Raw genomic sequence first — 22,884 nt, 5'->3', positions numbered from 1 at the left:
CTGATATGAGTATCATGCTCGAGCAAAGAGATCACATTGTGCCAAAAAGCCCCGATGCCAGGCTTCGCAGAAGGAATAGAAATCTGTTCCAAGGCTCCAGAAAACAGGCCCGTGTTGCATTTGATACAAGCCAATGCCGGTTACGTGCATACCAAGTGCCTCACAGCTTTTAACCCACTTAGTCTCACGAAATCCACTTTGCAGATGAAGAGTCAATCACCAGCCAGCAAGCTCGAGAGCCAGGCTGTGAACCCCAACAGGGAGTCCTCCTCCCCTAGACATCATTGCTAACGGGCCCATGGAGGGCGGCTACAGCAGACCCTCACCCTAACAGACTTGAACCACACACAGTTTCTGCCTTTTGCACTGACTTGAGATCCTAATCTTTGCACAACACACGTGGCCACCGTGCAAAGCCCCCAGCCTGCTCCAGCCCTGACCAGAAAGGCGGAAGAGCGGGGAGGCCACTGGGACCCCAGCGTGACAGTGAGCAAGGACCTCTGGGAATGAGCTGTGGGGTAGGGGACTGCTCCAAAGCCAGGCACGGGTGTGGCCTTACAGGTATGCGCCGGGCAAGGTGATCATTCCGTTCCAGACACTTCTGAGAGCTAAAGGGGGTGTGCTACAGAATCACATCAGGATGACAGATGCGAACCCGACTGACCCAGGCCGGCACAGCTATGCAGTCGGTGCTGTGGGGACACCGAGACGGGACACCCTCGCTGCCCTGTGGAGCTCCCAGCCCAGTGGGAAAGAGGAGTCGGGGAAATAATACCAAACACAACAGGCAGTCAGAGTTTAAAAGCAGCGTCCAGGGCTTGTGGCCCTGCAAATCCAATTTCGTAAAGGGAAACCAATCAGTCCCCATCAGAAACACGGGGAACATGGGGTGAAAAAAATGTAGGTGGTACCCAACGCAAGGGCGGGGGGCCCAGCGAGGGCTGGCTCCGTGCAGATGTTCATCCCAACTAAGTCAGATGTTCATCCCAACTTCCCTTCACTAGTAATGGTCACCGGGGCCACGTGCAGGGCTGCACTATGTGAGGGTTGGTGGCTTTGCGGTTTGTAATGGCTCAGCCTCCAGGGCACTCAAACTGCCCTATCACCCCACCCGGAGGAGGGACAGAGGGGTGCCCGGACCCCTAGAGGAGGAGCAAAGGTGGGGGGAGGCTAGGAGGATTGCTTCCTACAGCTTTTCTCCCTGCGCCCTCCCTCATCCACGCACACCGGGTGGGAGGGTTCAGGCCCAGCTGAGGCTCCTGAGTGGGCAAGCAGGTGTTCCAGGTCAGCTGGGGCTATGTCCCCGCCACAGTCGGGGGCTTGGGCTCCAGAAGTCCCGGAAGGGACCCTGGTTGGGGGTGGGGGGCAGCTAGTGTCTGGCCTCCATCTAGGCCTCCAGTGAGCGTTGCCAAAGGAGGCCAGGCAGCAAACAGATCCAGATCGCAGGCCCAAGTCTACAGGGGCTGGAGGTGGCAGGGTGGGTCTGGGTTCCTCATGATCACCTCCCTGAAGACCCAGCTAACTGGACTGGCTCAGCAGCCCTGAACTGAAGAAAGGCACTTGGTGGGCAGCACTTGAGAACAGGGAACACAGCCAAGAGGAGGAAGGGGAGGCCACCGTTGGAGAAGCCTTGACTGCCGAGCTAAAACCCCCGGATGAAGACTACACTCCGAATTCTCCTTCATCTTAGGGGTGCAGAGTCTGGATTGGAGTAGCTCCTCCTCACACTGCTTACTAAGACCAAGGATCCGAGGGTAAATGACCTGATTTCTCTTCAACGTGACATTTGCCGCCCAACCGGTAGCTACCCTTTCTCAGGTCTAGTGTCGTTACTAATGAGGGCCCCATTTACCCAGTACCTGAGAGTATTACGTGATTACGTATCATAGGCCCATTATACGGATGAGGAAAGTAAGGCTCCAGGAGATCAAAACTGTAAGCGGCAGGATTGAGGCCTGAGCGCAGGTCCCGTGGCTCCTGTACACCTCACCCCAACCCCGCCACCACCCCACATCGGGTCCCACATCCTTGGCCACCGCTTGCCTGCCTCCACAGCCTGGGTGCCTGACCAAGCTGAAGAGCACCGTGCACGCCCTTGCTAAGGAGCAATAAATTCCCAAATGGCCTGAGGAAAAAAAAAAAACAAACCTGCCAGCTTAGCTTGAGGAGAACGCCCTGTCCTCTCCAAGCCCAGCCTTCTTTCATGCTGAGCCCTCAGTCTAGAAGGCTCCCCCACCCCACCCCATGCTCTGTTTATTGAAACCCTACCCTCCTCTCCTCCAAGGCTCGGCTCCAATGCCAGCTTCAGCCTGGCCCTGCCGGTTGGAAATCCTCCTGATGTGTGCACCCGTGAACTAGGCAGCTGGCGGGGTGCAAGCCCACCCATTCGCAGTCTGCCTTGACCCCCCGGGGGGGTAGAGCCCGGGCAGAGCCCCTCCCCCGGGGCCCCCACAGGGCCCGGAGGTCAAGCCCACAGTCCCCTGGAGTGCTTGCGGCCCATGCCACAGGTAGACGGTGCCAGGTCAACAGGTGCCTCCGAGGGCTCGCAGCTCCGTCAGCTGCCCTTCCCCAGCCCCGGGGGCGAAAGCACCCCACGATGGCTTGGGCCACTTTCCCTTCCTTCCCCGAAGCAGCCAGCCCGCCTGGGCCCCGTCCCGCTAGGCCAGCGCTGCAGAGCGAGCCTCCTCCTCAGCCTTCTCACACGGCAGTCAACCCACCTGGGTGCCTGCCTCAACTTCCCGCTTTGCCTTCCAGGTCGGTTTTGCTGAAGCCGAGAGTCGGGCCCCACAGGTCAGATTCTTCCAGACAAGGCAGGAGCCGCGCAGACCCTGAGCCTGGGGACGGACACCCTGCACCCCCCGCCCCAGCTCATCACTCTGTGCGGCCAGGGAGGCCTCCCCGGCTCCTCCCCCGGGCAGAAAGGCACACAGTGGCCCCTGCACAGTGTGGGGCTTTCAAATCAAGCACTCAGGGCTAAAGAAGTTACGGAATAAAAAGGGAAAGAGGTGGATTTGATTTCTTTCTTTTTTTTTTTTAAGATTTTTTATTTATTTATTTATGAAAGACCCAGAGGAGAGAGAGAGACAGAGAGAGAGAGAGAGGCAGAGACACAGGCCGAGGGAGAAGCAGGCTCCACGCAGGGAGCCCGATGTGGGATTCGATCCCGGGACACCAGGATCACGCCCTGAGCCAAAGCAGGGGCTCAACCACTGGGCCACCCAGGGATCCCCAGGAGGTGGATTTGAGATCCTTTCTGCGGCTTAACTAGAATGAGCCTTTTAGGGAAATGAAGCATGACCTCTGTTTACAAAGTTCTCAGGCTCCGCAAGCCATGCATGATCGGCATTTTGCTGCCCTAGTTTCACCTTGCGGTATATTCTGGATCGCCTGTGATGAACACGCTTTTATAATCAGGAAAAACAGCTAATAACTGAAACAAATAAGCAGAGAACAAGAACTGTCAGAGCGTCCTCAGACCACGGCGCCTATACGGGGCCCAGGATGAGAGAACATGGCCTGTGCTGGCCCCCAGGGGACTGGCTTCCTGTCCCCACCTCCCCCCCTCTCCCCCCCCCGCCCCAGAGCTACTGTGGGCAAGTCCCAACCTCACGGCCTGTTTGCTCGACCGTCAAATGGGAATGACAGTGTCTGCATGGGCCGCGCAAACAGAGATGCCCACAGTAGTAAGACCTGCGACCCAGGGCGGCAGGAGACGAGGGGTCCCGTGGTGGATGTGGGAGACCACGATGGGGGAGCAGGGCTGCCCTCGCAGAAGTCAGGGCTGCCCTGGGCGAGAGGGACATTCCAGGAATGGAAACAAGGCATGGCCACCTTAATCCCCAACTATTCACGAAACCAGTCTATTTCATCAGAGTGTGGGTGCCGTTGGTCTACACAGCACTCCTTCGGGGTGGCCCCATTCCTGTCCTCAGCCCACCTCTTGAGAGAGGGTCAGTGATCCACCTTGGGTAACTCTTCGGCCAGCATCTGTCCACTCGTGGATGGAAAATATTCGCCCAAGGGGCCAGCTGCAAATGGTGGCCGAGACGGGAACAGAACCCAGGCCCCCTTTCTTGGCTTAGGACCCCCACAGCATTTCAGCCTGATGACCCACAGTAAGGTCCCAGCAGGGCCTGTTGCCCCTGCAGGGGAAGGAACCACCCTGAGGATGCACGTGACCCAAGTGACAGGTGGCAGGTGCTTCGGGGAACCAGCAGCCTCATGCACGCCTCACCCTCACTCTATTTCCCCAGGAGCCAGAAAGCCCCAGCGCTCTCTGCTTCTGAGGCACATGGAAACTTCCAGCACAACCCAGCCTCGTGCAGCTAAGGACAAGAAGCAGAGCATCATGAGCGTCCCTGATACCATTTGGGGTGGGGTTTCCCACACTATCCTCACTGCAGCCAAATACCCACCCTCGGCCCCCTGCCCCGGCCTCTGGGAGAAACAGCGAGTCAGGAATTCCAACCGAAGCCACAGCCCCAGCGCCCGCTTCTGCTTGGGGGTTACCTGAGCGCCCTCTACTCCTGCTTTGGGGCTTCAGCTGAAGGGAACTACTTTTGATCCGAAGCCCTGGCATCTCGGGGGAGCTTGGAAAGGGCAGGACGGTCCCACCCCTGGCTTTGGAGCCCGCGAGGCCCACAGCACGCACATCACACCCTCTGGGACACCATGGTTAAATGACAGCGCTGGGCAGGTCCCTTCAACGCTGGGGCCTGTCCTCCTCCCCCGCACACAGCAGGGTAGAGAACACATGTTCCCAGCCCTCTGGCTGGTGAGCAGGATGCCCTCAAGACACCCTGCGTCCCTGTCCCGAGGATGGAAGCAATCACTGTTCATTTTCCATCCAAGGCACAGAAAAAAAGCTTTTAAATTCTTGAGTCAGTTCTAAAACCTCCTCGATAAACGCAGTCTCCACGTCACCGGAGCCCCTGGGGAGCAGCGGGTCCCACCTCTTGGAGAAATGTGAATGTCCCAATCCCGAGTGAGCGCCTCTGGGCACCACGGTCCCGGGGCGCGGCCCCACCAGGGCTCCCAGCGGGGGGTGCAGCGCGCAGATGGCCAAGCCCGGGCCCTTACCCACGACCAAGGCGAATCCGGGCGGCTCTTGCCCTGCGGGGCCTCCCAGGTGGACCCCCCACGGTCCTGCTCCTCCATGGCCCGGCCCGCGGGATGCCGGCTGTGTCCTCTCGCCCAGCTCGGGAGAGCAGTGTCCCAACGCGGCTGATTTCTGTCCGGAGCTGGGAGGCTGGGGATGGGAGGGGGCAGGGGACAGAGCCCAGCGCAAGCAGCTTCCCTTTACAGCCAGGAGCCCGGCCAAGTCACAAGGCTCAGGAAAAGAGCAGAGTGTTGAATTGCAAATCCTTTCCCACCTGGGGACTGGCTAGCAAACAACCGGAGACACCTCTCCTTTCCTGAAGGCTGCAGGGATTCCAGCGCCGGTGGAAGAGGGGTGGGAGCCATGACCCCTGCTGGCGGCCACCTGCACCCTCTTCTCCCTGCCCCCCTACCCTGTCCGGTAGACCAACTTCCCCAGGGCTCACAGTTCTAAAGGGCAGAGGTGGGGGGCTGACGGGAGCAGGTATTGGAAGAGACCACCCCCTGTGCTGCCTGTGGGACCCTGGGACCTGCCGTGCTGGGGTGCAGGAGGGACCTCTTCACATTCCCCTCCACCACCGGTGCCCAACCCCCCCCCCCGGGGGATCCTCTCTGTTCCTCTAGCCCTGTCCCTCTGAGTTGCGTGGGGAGTCAAGAAGTCTGGGTTCCCAGAACCTCCCCCTCTAGGCCACCATGGTCCCCTCTATCCCATGCAGCAGCAGCAGGTACCACAACAGCTCGCCCATTTCAAATCCTGCCCTCCCCCCCTGCACCCTCCCCCCCCCCCCCCCCCCCCCCCCCGCGAAGCTAAGTACACCAACCGCATCCTGGTATAACTTGTACACAGCCACCCTACAGGGTTTCAGACACAGAATAGGATGAAGGATGCCCTTGGGTCACAAAGCAGGAAGTGGACGAGCAGGGCCAGGCCGACTTCACATACGGTGCTGGACACAATGTACTTTTAATCCTACAGGAGCCCCGGATTTGTGGTGATGGGCTGGGCTGGCGTGAGCCCCGGGTTTCAGGGATTTCGAGGGACCTGCAGCAGGCTGGGAGGTGGGAGGGCAGGCACACAACGGAGGCAGTTCCTGGGCAAGCCTGGGGGCGGAGGGCACTCTGTGGGAGCAGGTGCGGGGGGCTTCCACCGGCTTTGACAAGGACTTCAAGATCCACCCAGAGGGGGTGGGCGGCCCCCTGAGAGCACAGCGGGCAAATGGGGGCGGGCTTTAGAATAGCGATGAGTCAGGCTCCCTGAGTCAACTCTTACCCCAGAGGACTCCCCACTCGGGGCTCTGCTCCTTCTTGTGTCCCTGCAACGGGTGACGGTGACGGCTGACCCTGACGCTAAGGCCACCCATCTCCTGACGCGTTTCAGCTCCACTTCTGCAGTTCCTCCCTGGCCAAGCCTTCTCTGGTTTCACTCCTCGAGGCTCTTTCCCCTTCCCTCCAGAGAGGACCCGGACCCAGAGCCCGAGCCCCCTGCGCTCGTAGGGACACTGAAGGGAGAACTCAGGAAGACTGTGTCCCATCTAATGCAAGGGGTGAAAGTGCCCCTCCCTTACAGGTCTGGGGGCAGTGGCTTCCCCAGGTGCTACATCTGGGGAGGAGCGGGGGTGGGGGGTGGGGGGGGTGGGACTCAATCCCAGGTCCCCTGCAACCAGGTCACCGTGGTCCTGGCCACACCGGTGCCCCTGGCTCTGCTCACCTGGAGATGCACCCAGCCTCAGAGCTGTGTGCCTCCGCCACCACCTCCCAGAGTCCGAACACCCCAAAAATCGTGAACTATAAGGGAGAAAATGACACTTGAAAACACTTCTACTGAGCTGGGTCACCACCACTCCTACTATTTTTAATTCATCCTGTCAAGATATTTTAAGAATCTCATGACCGACGAGCGATAAAATTGTGAGTAATTATACCTGGTCGTGTTTAGGGTGCAGCCCGAAACCCGATAGAGGTCCAGCACCGCATAGACAGAAGTCACTCTGAACACCGCAGACCGGTGTCACTGCACCGACTGGGAGGACGCAGCCCCGTGGCCACTCGGGGAGGCACGAGCCAGGGCGGGATCCTCGGAGCTCCGCGCCCAGGCCGTCTCACGTCCCGGCTGTTGGCAGCGCGTGTTGGCTGCCGCGGATCCAGCGACGCGTGTCTTGCTCGACGTCAGGCCGCCGAGAGCCAGCACCGGTTTGGCTGGTATGCCCAGGAGCAGGGACATGAGCGCTGACAGGGCTCCCAGAAGCCGTGTGTGACGCATAGACCTCCCGATCTGAGTCACACAGACCTGGGCTCTGGCTCTGACCCTGCCCTTAGGGGTGGAAGCAGTTCTAACTCAGGACAATTCCCTCGGCCTCTAAGAGCCTTTGTTTCCTTATCTGGGAAACACAGGGGTAAAAATAGAGTCTCTCCTTTATTGGATTGTTGTGGGGACACTTGAGGCCATGTGCGGAGAGCCCTGGACACGATGCCTACCTAGCGTGGGTCAGACTCTCAACGAGAAGTAGCAACTATTAATTCTCACAATAACTTGGAAGTTGGCCTTAATAGGTCCATCTTACAGATGAAGAGACTGAGCCCGTGTTTACTGGGGTTTCAGGCAGCTGCTGACTCTCCGTCGTTTCCTGCACTACAGCTCCTGAGACCCCATCAGTGCCCCCAAGGGCCGTGGCCAGACTGAATTTCCCCTGAGCTACCTCCCTGGCTGTGTGTCCCCCCCACCCCCAACACCGACGCTGCTGGACCAGGGTCTGCGAGCCACCTGTTAACCCCCTGAAGGACACTGTGGATTTTCCCATTCCCATTCTCCCTTAGCTCAAGCTCTGACCTCTTCCTGGAGTGCCCCTCCCCTCCTCTCTTCCTTTTCAAATTTGTCCGCCTCCTGGGCCCATGTCAGACCTCCTTCCTCCACGGAGCCTGCCTGGATCTGTCCACCTCATAATGAGTCTCCCATCCTTTAACGTGTGAGGAAAAGGATGGGAGTGAAACGGACATTTCTGAACCCCTTCCACGAGCCTGGTGTTTTCTTAGACATGCCATCTCTAATGATCAAGGTTTGCTTTTTCCCAAAAGAGGAAACAGGCTCAGGGAGGCTCGCCCGGCCAGGAAGAAGTGGAGAGAGTCCTCCTCATCCAACATGTAGAGTGGGCCAGGGAGGTGACCTACCTGGGAGTCCAGGTCACATCATCCCAATTACTGTGGGGACCCCTCTGGACAGGCCTTACTCCTCTTTGGCTCCAATAGTCCTTCACACAGGAGCAAGGACACGGCATGGGGGAAAAAAAACACATCAGGTGGTTTTTTTTTCAATAATAATAATAACAAACTTAATTTTCAATATTTTGAATAATAATTTTCAATAATAATAATAATAATAAACTTAATTTTTCTAGAGTAGGTTAGGTTGATCTACAAAGCGGATCTGAAAGTACAGGGAGTTCTCATATACTCTGTTCCCACATATGCACACCTTCCCCACGATCATCATCCTCGCACCAGATTAGCACATTTGTTACACCCGATGAACTTTCATGCCTTTTTCTGGCCTGATAGTTCATTTCTTTTTTAGTGCTGACCGCTATTCCACTGTCTGGATGCACCACAGCTGGTTCATCCATTCACCTACAGAAGAATATCTGAGTTGCTTCCAAGGTTTGGCAATTATGAATACAGCTGCTATAAGCCCCTGTCCGCACATAGGGTTTGTGTATTGGCATCAGCTTCCAACTCTTTCAGATAAAGACCAAGGAGCACAATTTCTGGATGGCATGAGAAGAGTATGTTTAGTTTTGTAAGAAATCGCCAAACTCCAGAGTGGTTGCACCATTCTGCATTCCCGCCAGCAGTGAGTGAGCGGTCCTGTTGCTCCCCGTCCCCGCCAGCACGTCCATATCTTCACCATCCTAATAGCTACACCATGGTACCTCGTGGTTGTTTTAATTTCTATGATGCCTTATGATGTGGAGTATCTTTTCATGTTTATTGGCCACCTGTGTATCTTCTTTGCTGAGGTGCACGCAAAGATCTTTGGCCCATTTTTTAACCGAGTTGTCGGTTTTCTTACAGTTAAGCGTGAAGAGTTCTGTGGGTATTTTGGATAAGAGTACATGTCATGTACATACACTAGATCTGTCAAGGTCCTGGTAGAAAACAGACAGGCCACTCCAGATGAGTCCTTAAGGAAGCCTATTAAAGAGACTGTTGACAGGATATGGGCAGAGTTGAGGAAGACCGTCAGGGAGCAGTGACAAGACCAGCACCAGCCAGAGGAGGGGCCAAGATCAGCGTGGCCTGGGGGAAAGGACAGTGGGCAGCGGCCTGAGCCCAGGTGTCAGATGCAGGGCATCAGCCTCCAAAGGTGTCTACATCCTAATCTCCAGAACCTGTGTCTATGTCACGTCCTGGAGGTCTAGTTACACAGCAAAGGGAAATTAAGGCAACAGTGGAATTAGGGTTGCTGGTTGGCTGGGCTTAAAATGGGGAGACCGCTCTGGATTATCTCCAAACAATAACCTGAATAATCACCCCAGACCCTCCTCTGCTTTGCCCCTGTAGAGCTTGGAGCACGCCTGTCACCAATGCCTGTCACCGCAGTCTCTGTCCTTGCTGTGTGCAATAGGTGGGCCTGATATAATCACGGGATCTTTAAAAGAAGAGTGGGGAGGCAGGAGAGAAGCAGAAATGGCAGCATGGGAGCAGTTTGGCACCACACTGCTGACTTTGAGAAGGAGGAGACTGCAAGTCAGTGATGCTGGCAGCCTGCAGAAACCAGAAGGCAAGGACACAGGTTCTCCACTAGGGCTTCCAGAAGGAACACACCCTGCCAACACCTTGATGTCAGCCCCACCAGGCCTGTACTTCTGTTCTACTGAACTGTAAGGTAATTAATTTGCATCATCTGAAGCCACTCAGTCTGCTGTCATGTATTACAGCAGACATCAAAGAGTAGTACATGAAATAGCCGGAGGAGACCCCCCCCTCCCCACTGCAGGACCTCTGGTTGAGGATGCCAAGGGTGTGGGCCAGTCCATGGTAATCCAGTGGGGAGGAAGCGAAAAGAACAATACCTTGAACCCTCTCCTCCCACTTTCTCATTGTCCACCATGGGATGAACCCATGTGGAAGCCAGAGAACTCAGGGCAGAGTGGGGAAGGATGAAGACGAGATACGGAAAGGCATAATAAAGGGAAGATGTGTGTGTGTGTGTGCGTGCGTGTGTGTGTGTGCATGCACATGCCTCTCTCTCTCTCTCTCTCACACACACACACACACACACTCATTGCCGTGAAGCTAAACTCTGTTTCTCTAAGTCAGAAAATCCTACCATGACTCAATCCTGGAGTGAGGGAAACAGGAATTAACTCTTTTTCTTAGGGCTCAAGTAGCAAATAATCTCTCCAGGTCATCGGTTGGCATCAGGATCAAGAGCTGCATAGGGATTGGAAGCTGTATTAGTGCAACAAAGTACCACAAACTGGGAGCCTCAAACCAAAGAGATTTGGTTTCTCATAGTTCTGGAGGCTGGAAGTCCAAGATTAAGGTGTCAGCTGGTCTGGCTCCTGCTGAGAACTCTCTTCCTGGCTGGCAGACAGTTTCCTCCCCACCGTGTCCTCAGATGGCAGAGAGAGAGCGGGCTCTCTGGACCTCTGACAGTAAGGACACTAATCCTGTGGGATCAGGGCCCCACCCTTCTGACCTCTCTCATTTAACCCTAATTACTTCCTTACTCCGAATACAGTCACACTAGGGCATAGGCTTCAGCATATGAACTGAGGGAAGGGGGACACAGAGCAGTCCGCAGCTGAAGCCCTTTGGACTGTATCTTGCGTGTAAACGGCAAGAAGGTCCGATGCCCAGGCACACAAAGCAAGCAAAGGGTCTTGGCCTCAGAGACCCCCTGGCCTGGCCAGGAAGCCTCCTTAATACCTTACATGATTGACCACACAGCCCCAAACAGCATCTCTCCATCTCTGTGCTGGACTCAGAACCACTGCCTGTCTACAGATGCTCATGCCTGGTGGATCCCCTTAGCACTGCGTGGCCCTGAATTATATGCTGCATAATTAGAGGTGGAATAATTTAGCCTGGTCTGTGGTTAAACAGGAGAGCCAAGATTTTGATTCCAATGTACACAGTGGAGGACTTCAGGGATCAGAGTTTTCCAATACAGACTGAAATTAGTCTTAACACAAGTGATGTTTCGTTTTTATTCAGTCAGGGTTCACATGGGTATGGAGGAAGCAAGCTCTATGCCCAGAGCATCCACACACGGATACACTCTCTGAGAAGAGTTTCAGGTTAGGAGGACCACCAATGAGAGCTTCAAACAGAGGGCACATCGGCCACTCTGCTGTGGTCCCCTGAGTGAAGATAGGAATTGTGAGCCCTCTGACGTGGCCACAGGGGGAACGCACGGGGTGGGTCAACGGTGCTGATTCTCCCTCTACTTCCACAGTAACTGCACTTTGCAGTCTGCCTCTGACCTGGCTGGAGAGGCTCATCCACAGAAGACACAGAGGAAGTTCTCTTTCTGTGTGACAGAGGTTGCTAAACCTAGAGCTGTCCTAAAAAGGCAACAATACCTCCACATCTTTGACACTCCCTGGGAAAGACACTCCCACTAGAGCCACAAGTGAAAAACCGGGAACTCTTCCCTTTGTCTTTAAGCTTCCCTACCCTGTAGGAGTTAAAAGATTAACTCTTGTAGTGACAGCAGGGCAGGGGGCAGGGAGCCTCCAGTCCTGAAGACTCCTACCTGCTCAGCGCCCTAACACAAAGGAGTAAGAGACTGATCGCTCGCCTGAGACACACAGCCAGTGATTAGCAGAGCTGAGATGCATTATCCACCTCTCCTGATCCCAAGCCCTGTGTCCTCTCCACCGTTCCAGCCTAGACCTTGGGAGACTGAGTACTTCCAAAGGCAAGCAGGAACTTGCCTTTTTCTGGATCCTACAGGCCTTATTGAGCTACACGAAACCCAGTGAAGAGTTAAAAACCTATTAATACAGGTTTTTTGGCTTCAAAGAAAACTGGTCTACCATTCATACGTATGGAATCTTTGTTGTGGACTGTATTATGTCCCCCCAAAATCCATCTGTTGAAATCTTAGCCCACAAGGTGACTGTATGATTGCATATCTGGACGGAAGATCAAACTATCACTGGAGCACAGCAACTTTGCCAAAGACAAAAAAAAAAAAAAAAAAAAAAAAAACAGAGGAAACCTCGGTTTGGCTCCAGTTAAGTATCAGGGGTTCTAAGTGTGAGATACTTTTTATCTCTAAAGTTCTGGCATTTACAAAGGCTAAATAAAGAAAGGGACTAATGAAAGGTCTTAAGACATATTAACACACTTTTTTTTCCCCCTTGCTCACCCTGCTCCATGGGAATGACATCCTAAAAGCCTGGGAAAGCCCGATGCCCTGAGGACACATCTATCAGTGACAAAAGAATCCCTGGAGGATGTCAGTGTGGTGCTCAAACAGCCATTTAGCAAGAAGAGTAACAGCTGCAAAGTGCCAAAGCTTTGGCAAGTCCTTGACCAGCTGTCTCTGGAACGACCCGCACAGCTGCACAGCCCAAGCAGGCCGGGCGCTCGGTGCCCGCAGGATGCCTACTTACACTTCAGGTCTGGAGCTTTCTCACAGTTTGGCTCATTCAATCTTCACGGACATTCTGTAAGGTAGATAATATATATTTTTAAATGCAGAAAGGGGTAGAGAGGTCAAAACACTTGCGCGGGCTCACAGGGCTGGTAAGTGAGGCCCAGCCCTTGGGGATCCCCTTGCACCCAGCACCCGCTTCCCTGGGTTGAACCCAACGGAGAAATGCAAAGGCAGCGAGCGCACAGGCCTCGGTGGCCTCGGTCCCCGGCTCGCCAGGCCAGGCGCGGCTGCTCAGGGGCCCCCTTCGGGGGAGGGCGGGTCCTCCTCCCGTCCCGGAGCCTCGCGGAGAGGAGGAGGCGCTCGCTCTCCTCCCCGGGCAGCCCGCCCAGTCTCGGCGGCGCAGTGAGAGAGGGAGGGAGCGCCGGGCGGGCGCGGGCGCGGGATGGAGAGCAGCAGCCCGCGGCCCCCGGGGCCCAGCGCCGGCCCCGGCCCCGCGCTCAGCCTGGACGCGCGGTTGCGCGGGGACCCGCGCCCGTGGGCCAAGGTGCTGTTCACGGCGCTGTACGCGCTCATCCTGGCGCTGGGCTCCGCGGGCAATGCGCTGTCCGTGCGCGTGGTGCTGAAAGGGCGCGCCGGGCCCCCGGGCCGCCTGCGCTACCACGTGCTCAGCCTGGCGCTCTCCGCGCTGCTGCTGCTGCTGGTCTGCGTGCCCGTGGAGCTCTACGACTTCGTGTGGTGCCGCCACCCCTGGGTGTTCGGAGACCTGGGCTGCCGCGCCTACCACTTCGTGCGCGAGCTGTGCGCCTACACCACGGTGCTCAGCGTGGCCAGCCTGAGCGCCGAGCGCTGCCTGGCCGTGTGCCAGCCCCTGCGCGCCCGCCGCCTGCTGTCGCCGCGCCGCACCCGCCGCCTGCTGTCGCTCGTCTGGGCCGCCTCGCTCGGCCTCGCCCTGCCCATGGCAATCATCATGGGTCAGAAGCACGAGCTGGAGACGGCTGGCGGGGAGCCGGAGCCCGCCTCGCGCGTGTGCACCGTGCTGGTGAGCCGCGCCACGCTCCAGGTCTTCATTCAGGTAAGGGCAGGGAGGGGGGAGGAGGGGGGAGGCTAAGGGGCCTGCGTTTTCACTTCTGATGCCGCTCCCCCACACACACACCCTCCCCACGCCCCACAACACAAGCAGGTCTCCCAGCCTCCATTGTACAGAGGACTTGGGGAGAGAGAGGCCTGGCAAAGAGGAGGCATTAAGAGAAACCCAGATTTGAATTCAAAGCTAATTGTGGGGACACCTGGGTGGCTCAGTGGTTGAGCATCTGCCTTTGGCTCAGGTCTGATCCCGGAGTCCTGGGATGGAGTCCCACCCACTTCGGGGTCCCTGCAGGGAGCCTGCTTCTCCCTCTGCCTCTCTCTGTGTCTCTCATGAATAAATAAATAAAACCTTAAAAAACAAACAAACAAAACAAAACTAATTGTGAAAGTCTGCTTTCTCACCAGTGGTTGCAAGAGCTGTGACCACATATTACTGGGTGTAAGAATTACAGGGGTGGGGCTGTAAAAATGTAGATTTCATAACCCACTCCAGCCTTCTACTTTTATCATCAAGACAGACTCACAAAACAGCAGACTATCCAGTTTAATGGGATTTTGTGGAGCTATAAAAGAGAGGCCTGGATATTCAATTTTAAGGGATCTCAGAAGAAATACACACATGAATTGTAGCCTTAAGAATTTGGGAAAGTAGAAAGTTATTAAGCCTGGCTGGAAAACGTTCCACGCAGCTTCAGAAGTTGCTTGCTCTGGTCACTATAGAGAATTACTCAGAAGCAACAAGGTAGGCTCCCTAATTTATAAAAATCCACCTCCTGTATCAGACATGTTTGCAGGTTGTCAAATTCCTTAGCCAAATCTGGACCCAATGATATCGAAGACAAAAACAAAAGCAGAAACACACCAGCAGGGAGAATAGTAATGGTACTAAAGAAGCTGGGCATGCAGGGGATCCAAACAGCAGTCAGAAGGAGGGGCCCCGCTGACAACAGTGGGAGCTGCTTCTCCTGCCACATCAGGTGGACTAGTCATGGCCTGACCCCTCAGCCGTCCAGTCCACACATTGCCCTCCCATGCTGGCCCAAGCATATCACAGCCACGGAGCAGTGTATCTAGAGCACCCATCTACCTCCCAGCAGCCCCCACGTAGGTTCTGAGTTGCAGCGGAATAGTCAGAGCCTTAGGCCTGACTGTGTAGCTCCCTGCTGCACCCTGGTGTGGCCGTGGCAATGAACCAGCAACCATATGCTCTGAAGGCCTGGTAGCCAAGTTCCACCAGTTTTCACAGACGAGGGTGATAGCTTCCAGGCTGCACCTATTTTGGAGTTGGGCTAAGGGGTGGGAGAGTGCCAAGCAGGGTCGGTGCTGCGAATATGCTGCTTGCATAGTTTATTTTGAGTGGTACAGACTGAGCGACGCAATAGAAACTGCGAAATGTGCCAGGGGCAAGCTTTTGACATGATGCATAGTGAATTCCTTCGGCGTAACAGCATTATTCGACAAGTAGCATATTAAAAACTTTAACTTGAGACATACAGTCTACGTTAACACAGCAAAATAACAAACTCAAATTAGGATTATTTCGGTCCACCTTCCTTTTTAGTGTCTTGTCACTCAGGGTCCATCTTAATCGGTAATTTTTGGCCACAGAAAAATTGCTCATAGCTTTTCAAAGTACAAAAAACTGTAATTTTTCCAGAAAATTTTCAAAGTTCCCAAAGATTAATTACTAGTTTATAGATATATTTTTACCTTCGGTTTCTGTCTTGACTGGTATTAAAGTTATAATTTGATAATAAGTATGTTGTTGCTGATCAAGCCCTGCCTAGTTCTGCAACAAACTAAAATGACTGTCACTTATTTTGTTATTTTTTCTCTTGGTGCTGCTGATTTGTGAGCATGGATTAAGAACAAAGCATGAGTGTTAACTCCTTAAAAACGTACAGCACCCAACCCAGATATTTGGTACTGATTTTAAAGTGCTATTAAAATGTGCAGTTCGGGGGTGCCCGGATGGCTCAGTTGATTAAGCATCAGACTCTTGATTTTGGCTCAGGTCATAATTCTGGGGTCCTGGGATCGAGCCCTGGGTCAGGCCCTACACTCAGCGTAGAGTCTGCTTGAGGATTCTCTATCTCTCCTTCTGCCTCTTCCCCTGCTCCCTCTCTCGCTCTCAAATAAATAATTTTTCAAAAAAATAAAAACTTAAAATGTCGTTTTAAAAAAAATGCTCACATAGAACCAATGAGGAAAAACCCTGCAACACATGCACTTTGAAATTTATCTGTTTTTTAAGATTTTATTTATTTGAGAGAGAGAGAGAGAGAGCACGAGCAGGGGGAGGAACAAAAGGGGAAGAATCTCAAGCGGACTCCACACTTAGTGCGAGCTCGACATAGGGCTCGACTCCACGACCTCAAGCTCATGACCTGAGCTGAAACCAAAAGTCAGATGCTCAACTGACTGAGCTGCCCAGGCACCCCAAATAGGTTGGATTTTAAAAATTAAACACTTAAAACACAAGGTGTTATGTAATAAACTTGTTTTTCATAAGTTAAAAAATATCAATAATTATGTTACAAGGCTTGTAACGTAAGACAGCTGTCCCCTTGCCACCCCTTCACACTCTGATTTATATTCTCTCGTTGAGGGGCAGCTACTGTCTGCCCACCCTTGCCGCTTGCTGCTCTTTGCCTACATATTTCTAAAGAACACGCCTGCTTGATTTCACAGTTTTTACGTGTTATGCAGTGTCTTCTAACTGGAGAGGAGCATTCTGGTCTCTTACTTTCTCATCCCTACCCTCCTCGTCCTGTATCCACGCACACTCCTCACCACTCCTCCAGTGTAATTCCGTCAGGGAATAATAAGGTTAGTCCTGGACTCAGTACTTACACACTGTGACTATGTTAAACGTTCTTCACAGATGAACCACGTCATATATTTTTATTATATTTCCTTTCCAATATCACCTTTGCTTCCTTGCCATTAACAAAGGTCTTTTTTTTCCCCCCAATTTGCTTAGTTTCCTGCGCTCTATTTCTCATGCCTGTTTTACTCCTCTACTACAAGTATAAATACTACTTCAGCATATCCAGACCCATCCGGTCAACTGCCAATCGAATCCTCCAGGCTCCCCCTGGAGCCCCCTCTTCTGCTCCAATCTAACTGATGCACTTCGGCCACATACCCTATTTTTTGGACCTCAGGTCTACCTCTTTATTGGTATACAACCTTGTTTTGATGGAACACATGTTCTCGTAACCTCCTATGACCTGAGAAAAGGTCCACAGAAGGTTAAACAAAAAAGTAAGAATTTGCATGTCTGAAAATGTTCCAGATTATCCTCACATTCGCTGTAAGAGGGCTGAACACAGAATTCTAAGACTGAAACCACTTTTCCTCACAAGTTGTAAAGCATCACTCCATTATTTCCCAGCTTCCACCATTGCCTTAAAGAAGTCTAATGCCATTCTGGTTCCCATCCTTCGTATGTACCCTCTCTTATCCCCCGGAAGCTTTCAGGGTTGTCTTTATCCACAGTGTGCTAAAAGTCCTAAGAACGTACCTTGATGTGGGCTTATTTTCATCCATGGTTCTAGGCCCCCAGGCAGCCTTTCACTCTGGAAGCTTATATCCCTCACTCTTGGAAAAACCTTCTTCGATGTGGCTTATTTTAAGAAACTGATTTCCTGCCCTCTGTTTTATCTATTTGCTTTCTAGAACCCACTATTACCTAGGCCATGAATGTCTTCAACTAATAGCAAATATCCTTATGTCTCTCCTGTCTTTATTGCTCTTTCCCATCTTTCTGAGAAGCTTCTCAGCCTTATCTGGTAACCCTGCTGTTGCCCGTCTCCTGCTGCTGCTGCAGATTCCTGGGCCCTGGGCCCAGCCTGATGCCCAGCATCACAGAGCCTTGGTGCCACCACCATAAGCCATGGAATTACCTTTACAGGTGAATGTGCTGGTGTCCTTCGTGCTCCCCTTGGCATTAACTGCCTTCCTGAACGGGGTCACTGTGAGCCATCTGGTGGCCCTCTGCTCCCAGGTGCCGTCCACTTCTGCCCCGGGAAGCCCCGCCCCCAGCCACATGGAACTAATGAGTGAGGAGAGGAGGACGCTCCCCCTGGGGGGCCCGGCCAGCCTGGTGAGACACAAGGACTCCAGCCGGCTTCGCCGCCTCCAGCACAGCATCCAGGTTCTCAGTTAAGTACTCAGTAACACTGTCCTGAGCACAAGAGTTGGGGCTCCAGGGCCGCCACCCCTAACCCCTGGCCAAGTGACCTTGAGCAAGTTCCTATCTCTCTCCAGGCATACCTCTCTATGCCCCAGGGGAATTGTATGATCACCAGTAGGCTTCCATAAGGTTCGGTGGTATGATTATAGGACAGAATGGGAATTCTGTACACGAAAGCCCCATCTGCTCCAGGGAGTAATATAGAAATGAGATAAGTGGATACCCAGTTACTTTGCAGAGTCTGGCCTATGGGTGGATACAAGAAGCAGCTGTAGTTGGGGACCTGCGGCCTGGGAATGATGGAATCAGACCAGCTGAGTCCCCAGCCCAGTTCCCCACCAACTCCCCACTTTCCCTGATAAAACATTGCTTGTTGGTTGGTTTTTCTAAGTATCTGGGTCAACTTGTAGGGGAAGCATTAGGAAGCACAGGGAAACAGTTGTCTCCAAACACCTGCGGTAATGCAGGCGCTCGCTAAGGTCTGGGAAGATTAAATAAGAGATCAGGGTCTGCTCTCATCAATGCCCCGGTGTTGTACATAGGACAGCAATGCAAGAGCTACATGTCATGTGATGTGACAAGAACAGAGGCAGCCCATGATGGTGCCTGGACTTCTTTCCATAGACAACAGCATTGAGAGTCAATGCCCAAGAATGCAGGGAGATTTGCTTTGGAGATAGGTTTTTTCCAACAGTCTTTGGGTGTGGGCTGTGCTTCTCAAGCTTCTGTGTACATGAGAAAGGTGTGGAGAGGCTGCTGGGCCCCAACCCTGAGATTCTAATTCAGTTGCTCTGGGTGGGCCCAAGACTCTGCATTTTCACCAAGCTCCCAGTTGACATCAACGCCCTGATCCAGAGGCCACATGGGACTACAGATGGATTTGACAGTCAGGACAGGCATAGAGGAAGGGAGGGAGGGGGAGAAGGTTAGGGACAAAGGGGCCTGTTGGAAGACTGCTGTCACAGTCCAGTGGAGGGGGAATATGAGCCCCTAGGGTGGAAGGAATCAAGAGATGCTAAAGAAGAGCTTTTTAACAGATTGGATCTAGGGGATAATGGAAAAATCAACAGACTATCTGGCTTATGACTTAAGTGCTAGATGGATGGTGGGCCGTCAATCAATCAGAAGAAGGAACAGAAGAGGCTTTATGAGGCAGAAGCACATGTAAGTTCAGTTGTCTCTGCAGTTAGACAATCAGGTGGGAATATCTCGCCCTGAGTTGAGAGTATATTCTGGTGGTCAGGATGAGACTGTAGAAGTTTCTAGAAGCATGTCAGTGTATGGGTGGTGGTTAAAGTGAATATTCACCCAGACATCAGGGTAACATCAGGTTTGTCTGCAAATCCAGATAGGAATGTGTCAGATAGCCTCAAAGTCCCCTTCCATCCCCTGGACTCTGGGAACAAGTTCCAGGGAAATGCTTTTGTCCACTTGGCATCTTCATCTCTGGAGGTGGCATAACTGAGAATGTTCGCTGTTGCTCTGTCCCTCCCTACCTGTTCTGCAGGAGCCATTGTGGCTGTGTATGTCATCTGCTGGATGCCGTACCACGTCCGCAGGCTCATGTACTGCTACATTTCCGATGACGGGTGGACCGGGTAGGTGCAGCAGAGGGACCCCAAGTGCATAGGGAAAGGCCACTGGGCTGGGCCTGGGACTTTCCATGCTCTCCACAGGGATTCCCAGTTGCTGGGTGTTTTGGAACTCTGGCCTCCATTCTAGCTGGTCCTGCCCAGTCTGTTCCCTCAAACTCTCTGAGCTGGGGGTGGGGAATGGGGCATTTTCTAGCAAGTTCACTGAACTGATAAGGCCAAGTGAGTGAGAGGTCTCAGTGGTGATCAGGGCTATGGGCAACCTGACTGCCGGACAGAGCAGTCCACAGGTGGGGCGCAGGGGGAGGGCCTTGCTATTGCAAGGAGAGGGGAGGAAGCCTCAGAGCCGTGAGTCCATGAGCTACCAAGGGCTCCCTTGACTGAGACCAGACCATGTATGCCTTTTGGGACATAACTGGAAAAAAGGAGAGAATCTACTGTCTTCCTTTGGGCAATCGCTATGCCTCTGATCATAAGTGGAAGGCAAACATCCAAGAGAAGAGAGATCCATGGAAATGGCTCTAAGGAAATGGCTGTGCCAACAGATGCCTCATCCTTGAGAGCTGCAAACACCCCTTACCTACAAATGCATATGCAAAGCCCTTCCCACTGCAGAGAACCCGTGTGGCGAGGAGCATGGCTTCCCAGAAGGACTTTCACTTCTTAGTGACGCCACATATCTGGACCACACCCAGCAGCACGAGCCTCCCGGGTCCCAGTGGCTAGGCAATGGCGCCTGTCAATCAGCAGGTGCACCTTGCACCATGCGGGGGACTGGGAACAGGGACTCAGAGGCTGGGTGGAGTCCACTCCCCCAAAAGGGCAGCTGGTGTTGAGGAGCCATTTGTCGAATTGACACCATGCTTCCCAGGAGGAGAGAACAGGCCTTCCTCACCTGGCCCTTTGGAGGAGAGATGCATTCTCCAGGAGGGGTGGATGCTGTGAGGAGGTACAGGTCCTCTTACATGCCTCCTGGGTTTCTCTTCCAGAACACTCTACAATTTCTATCACTACTTCTACCTGGTGACAAACACGCTTTTCTACGTCAGTTCGGCCGTGACCCCCATCCTGTACAACGTCGTGTCCTCCTCCTTCAGAAAACTCTTCCTGAAAGCCCTCGGCTCCCTGTGTCGACAGCACCACCGCATGGCGCCTTGACCCCTGGAAGCCCTGGAGCCTCACCCGAATGGACCCCAGCTGCGGGCTCTGGGGCCCCATCCCCTAGATACGCCGACCTGGACGGAGCAGAAGAATGAACGAAAGCAAACAGCAACTGGCCGCTCAGTCACTAGCATTCAGACAAGCTATTTTATCACAAGTAACTCAAGCTCTGCAGTCAGATGCACTCATCCGGACCCCCGGCCCCGCCACTTACCAGCTGTGCATCTGCAGGCGAGTCGCTTACACGCTGAGCCTCAGTCTTCCCATCTGTGTGATGGAGATGAACAGTACCCAGCTCTTAGAGTTGTTCGAAGATTAAAGTGCTTAGCACAGTGCCTAATGCATAATAAATAATAAATGTTGGCTGGCATATTTTTTTGTTACTGTTGTTACTATTCTCATTATTGCTGTTTTCCGCTCTCCTGGAAGTCCACTACATTCTCCTGTAGTTTTATGCTCATCAGTGTGGGCTCAGATGTCTTAGGAATTTCCACAAATAACAAATGACAATGCTCCAGAAGCGTACTGCACTGTCACATCCCATGGGCAGTAGTAACATTCTCCAGTCTCCCCCAGTAGGGAGGTGGCAGCCAGTAGAAGGACCCCATGAGCTGTGGGAGGCCCAGGGGCACCCGCTCCCCTCTCCTGGACTCTGGCCAGTGTGACTGACTGATGCCAGGCATCTGGGGCTCCCTGCGGGAGGACAGATGTGCGGCCGACCTGGATGCAGCAGGGTGCCAAAGACTTTATTTCTGGGATCCTGGGAATACTCTCATTACCACTGCCATCTTCTACGTGGGAAAACAAAAGCAAAGAGAAGTTAAGGAAAGTTCTTCTCCCACTATTCAGTAATGCAGGGATCAAAACCCAGGCTTGGGACCGAGCAGCCCAGGCTCACCAAGTGCCTCGAGCTGCTTCCCAGGGTTCTGATGGCCAAAGAGGAACAGAAAGTAAAGACTCATTATTAACGAATTGGATGAGTCATGATACTCCACTCAGTCCACCCAAATCCTATTTGTTAGGCCACCATTAAATAATGAGTATAAATCTCATTTAGCAGCATAAACATATGTGGTTGTGCTATCAAAAGAGAACACAATAGAAAATTACATTATAATATATGTAGAAATCATTCAGACACAGAGAAAAGGTCTAGAATGGAGCCCTTAGTGAAAGTGGTGGGTTTGCTGAGGAGGCACGAGTGACCCGAGGACTGGGGTGCTTTCTATTAACTTCATGCCAGGATCTGAGCCTAATGACGCCTGGCACCCAGCAGACACTCAGATGTCTGGCAAAGGACAGAGAAACCTGGCTTGTTTCCCTCCAATTTGCTAGTATAATATTGTTTGTATGACATCAAAATAACACATTTCAAACAGAAATTAAGTTCCCCCTACTGTTGTTCCATGGGCAGCACCAGCACTGCTACAGCAGAGCCTGGAGCGTGGGGTGGATCCTCACGTGGGGGTGTCACTTATTAGCTGTGTGACTTAAAGCAAATTCCTTCACCTGCTTGGGCCTCATGTCACATCTGTGAAATAGACATCATAACAATTATCCCCTAGATTTTAAGAATTAAATGGTATCATAAATACGAGGGAAAAAAATGCTTGAAAAGCATAGTATCTAGCACCTGAAAGTGCTCAGTTGGTAGTAGCCGTTGTGAATATAATAAAGGAAACTCCTGGTTCCCAAATGCCAAGTATCTTTCTAATCCCATCTTTAAACAACGTCTACTCTATTTTGTGTGGTTGGCTGGACCGTTGGCCTGCTTGGCTAAGATCAGGAGCCCCCAAAAGGGTTCTTTTCATCAGCCTAGTCTTACAGCCATGACTTCATCAGTGCCGAATGTTAGGAAGCTTCCACTAAACTCTGAAAGGCAAAGTATGCATTGCCCACCTGTAGGAGTTTCCTAGGGCTGCTGTAACAAAGCACCACAAAGTATGTGGCATCAGACAGCAGAAATCTATTCTCTCACAGTGCTTGAAGCTACAAGTTTCAAATCAAGGTGTCAGCAGGGCCCCAAAAGACTTGGGGAAAGACTCCTTCTTTGCCCCTTCCAGCTTCTGGTGGTTCCCAGCAATCCTTGGCTTGTAGGTTCATCATTCCCATCTGTCTTAATGGTCACATGGCCGCCTTCCTTTGTT

The 22,884-nt window shown here is 53.1% G+C and overlaps 2 protein-coding genes across 3 annotated transcripts in view; one reads left to right on the top strand and one right to left on the bottom strand.

Moving 5' to 3' along the window:
* Positions 1-5,266, bottom strand: part of LPIN1 (lipin 1) — a 131,800-nt gene extending 126,534 nt beyond the window's left edge. The window contains exon 1 of the mRNA XM_035700478.2: positions 5,080-5,266. Within this exon, the coding sequence (XP_035556371.1) occupies positions 5,080-5,157 (78 nt within the window). The 5' untranslated portion in view covers positions 5,158-5,266. The remainder of the gene's footprint in view (positions 1-5,079) is intronic.
* A 7,850-nt stretch (positions 5,267-13,116) lies between these two features.
* Positions 13,117-21,109, top strand: NTSR2 (neurotensin receptor 2). 2 transcript variants are annotated; one of them, XM_025454643.3, is made up of 4 exons: positions 13,117-13,772; positions 17,796-17,952; positions 19,492-19,582; positions 20,566-21,109. In XM_025454643.3, exons 1-4 carry the CDS (start codon positions 13,143-13,145, stop codon positions 20,732-20,734), a joined length of 1,047 nt encoding a protein of 348 aa, XP_025310428.1. In that variant the 5' UTR covers positions 13,117-13,142; the 3' UTR covers positions 20,735-21,109. The 2 variants fall into 2 exon arrangements, with proteins under 2 accessions (XP_025310428.1, XP_025310427.1); XM_025454642.3 differs by having other exon boundaries at positions 17,703-17,952.
* Positions 21,110-22,884: the final 1,775 nt, after the last annotated feature.

The sequence above is a fragment of the Canis lupus genome, chromosome 17 (genome assembly GCF_003254725.2).
Source record: "Canis lupus dingo isolate Sandy chromosome 17, ASM325472v2, whole genome shotgun sequence".
In the NCBI taxonomy this organism is placed as follows: Eukaryota; Metazoa; Chordata; class Mammalia; order Carnivora; family Canidae; genus Canis; species Canis lupus.
Note: the sequence above shows the minus strand (reverse complement) of the source record. Positions and strands in the feature narration are given on the sequence as shown.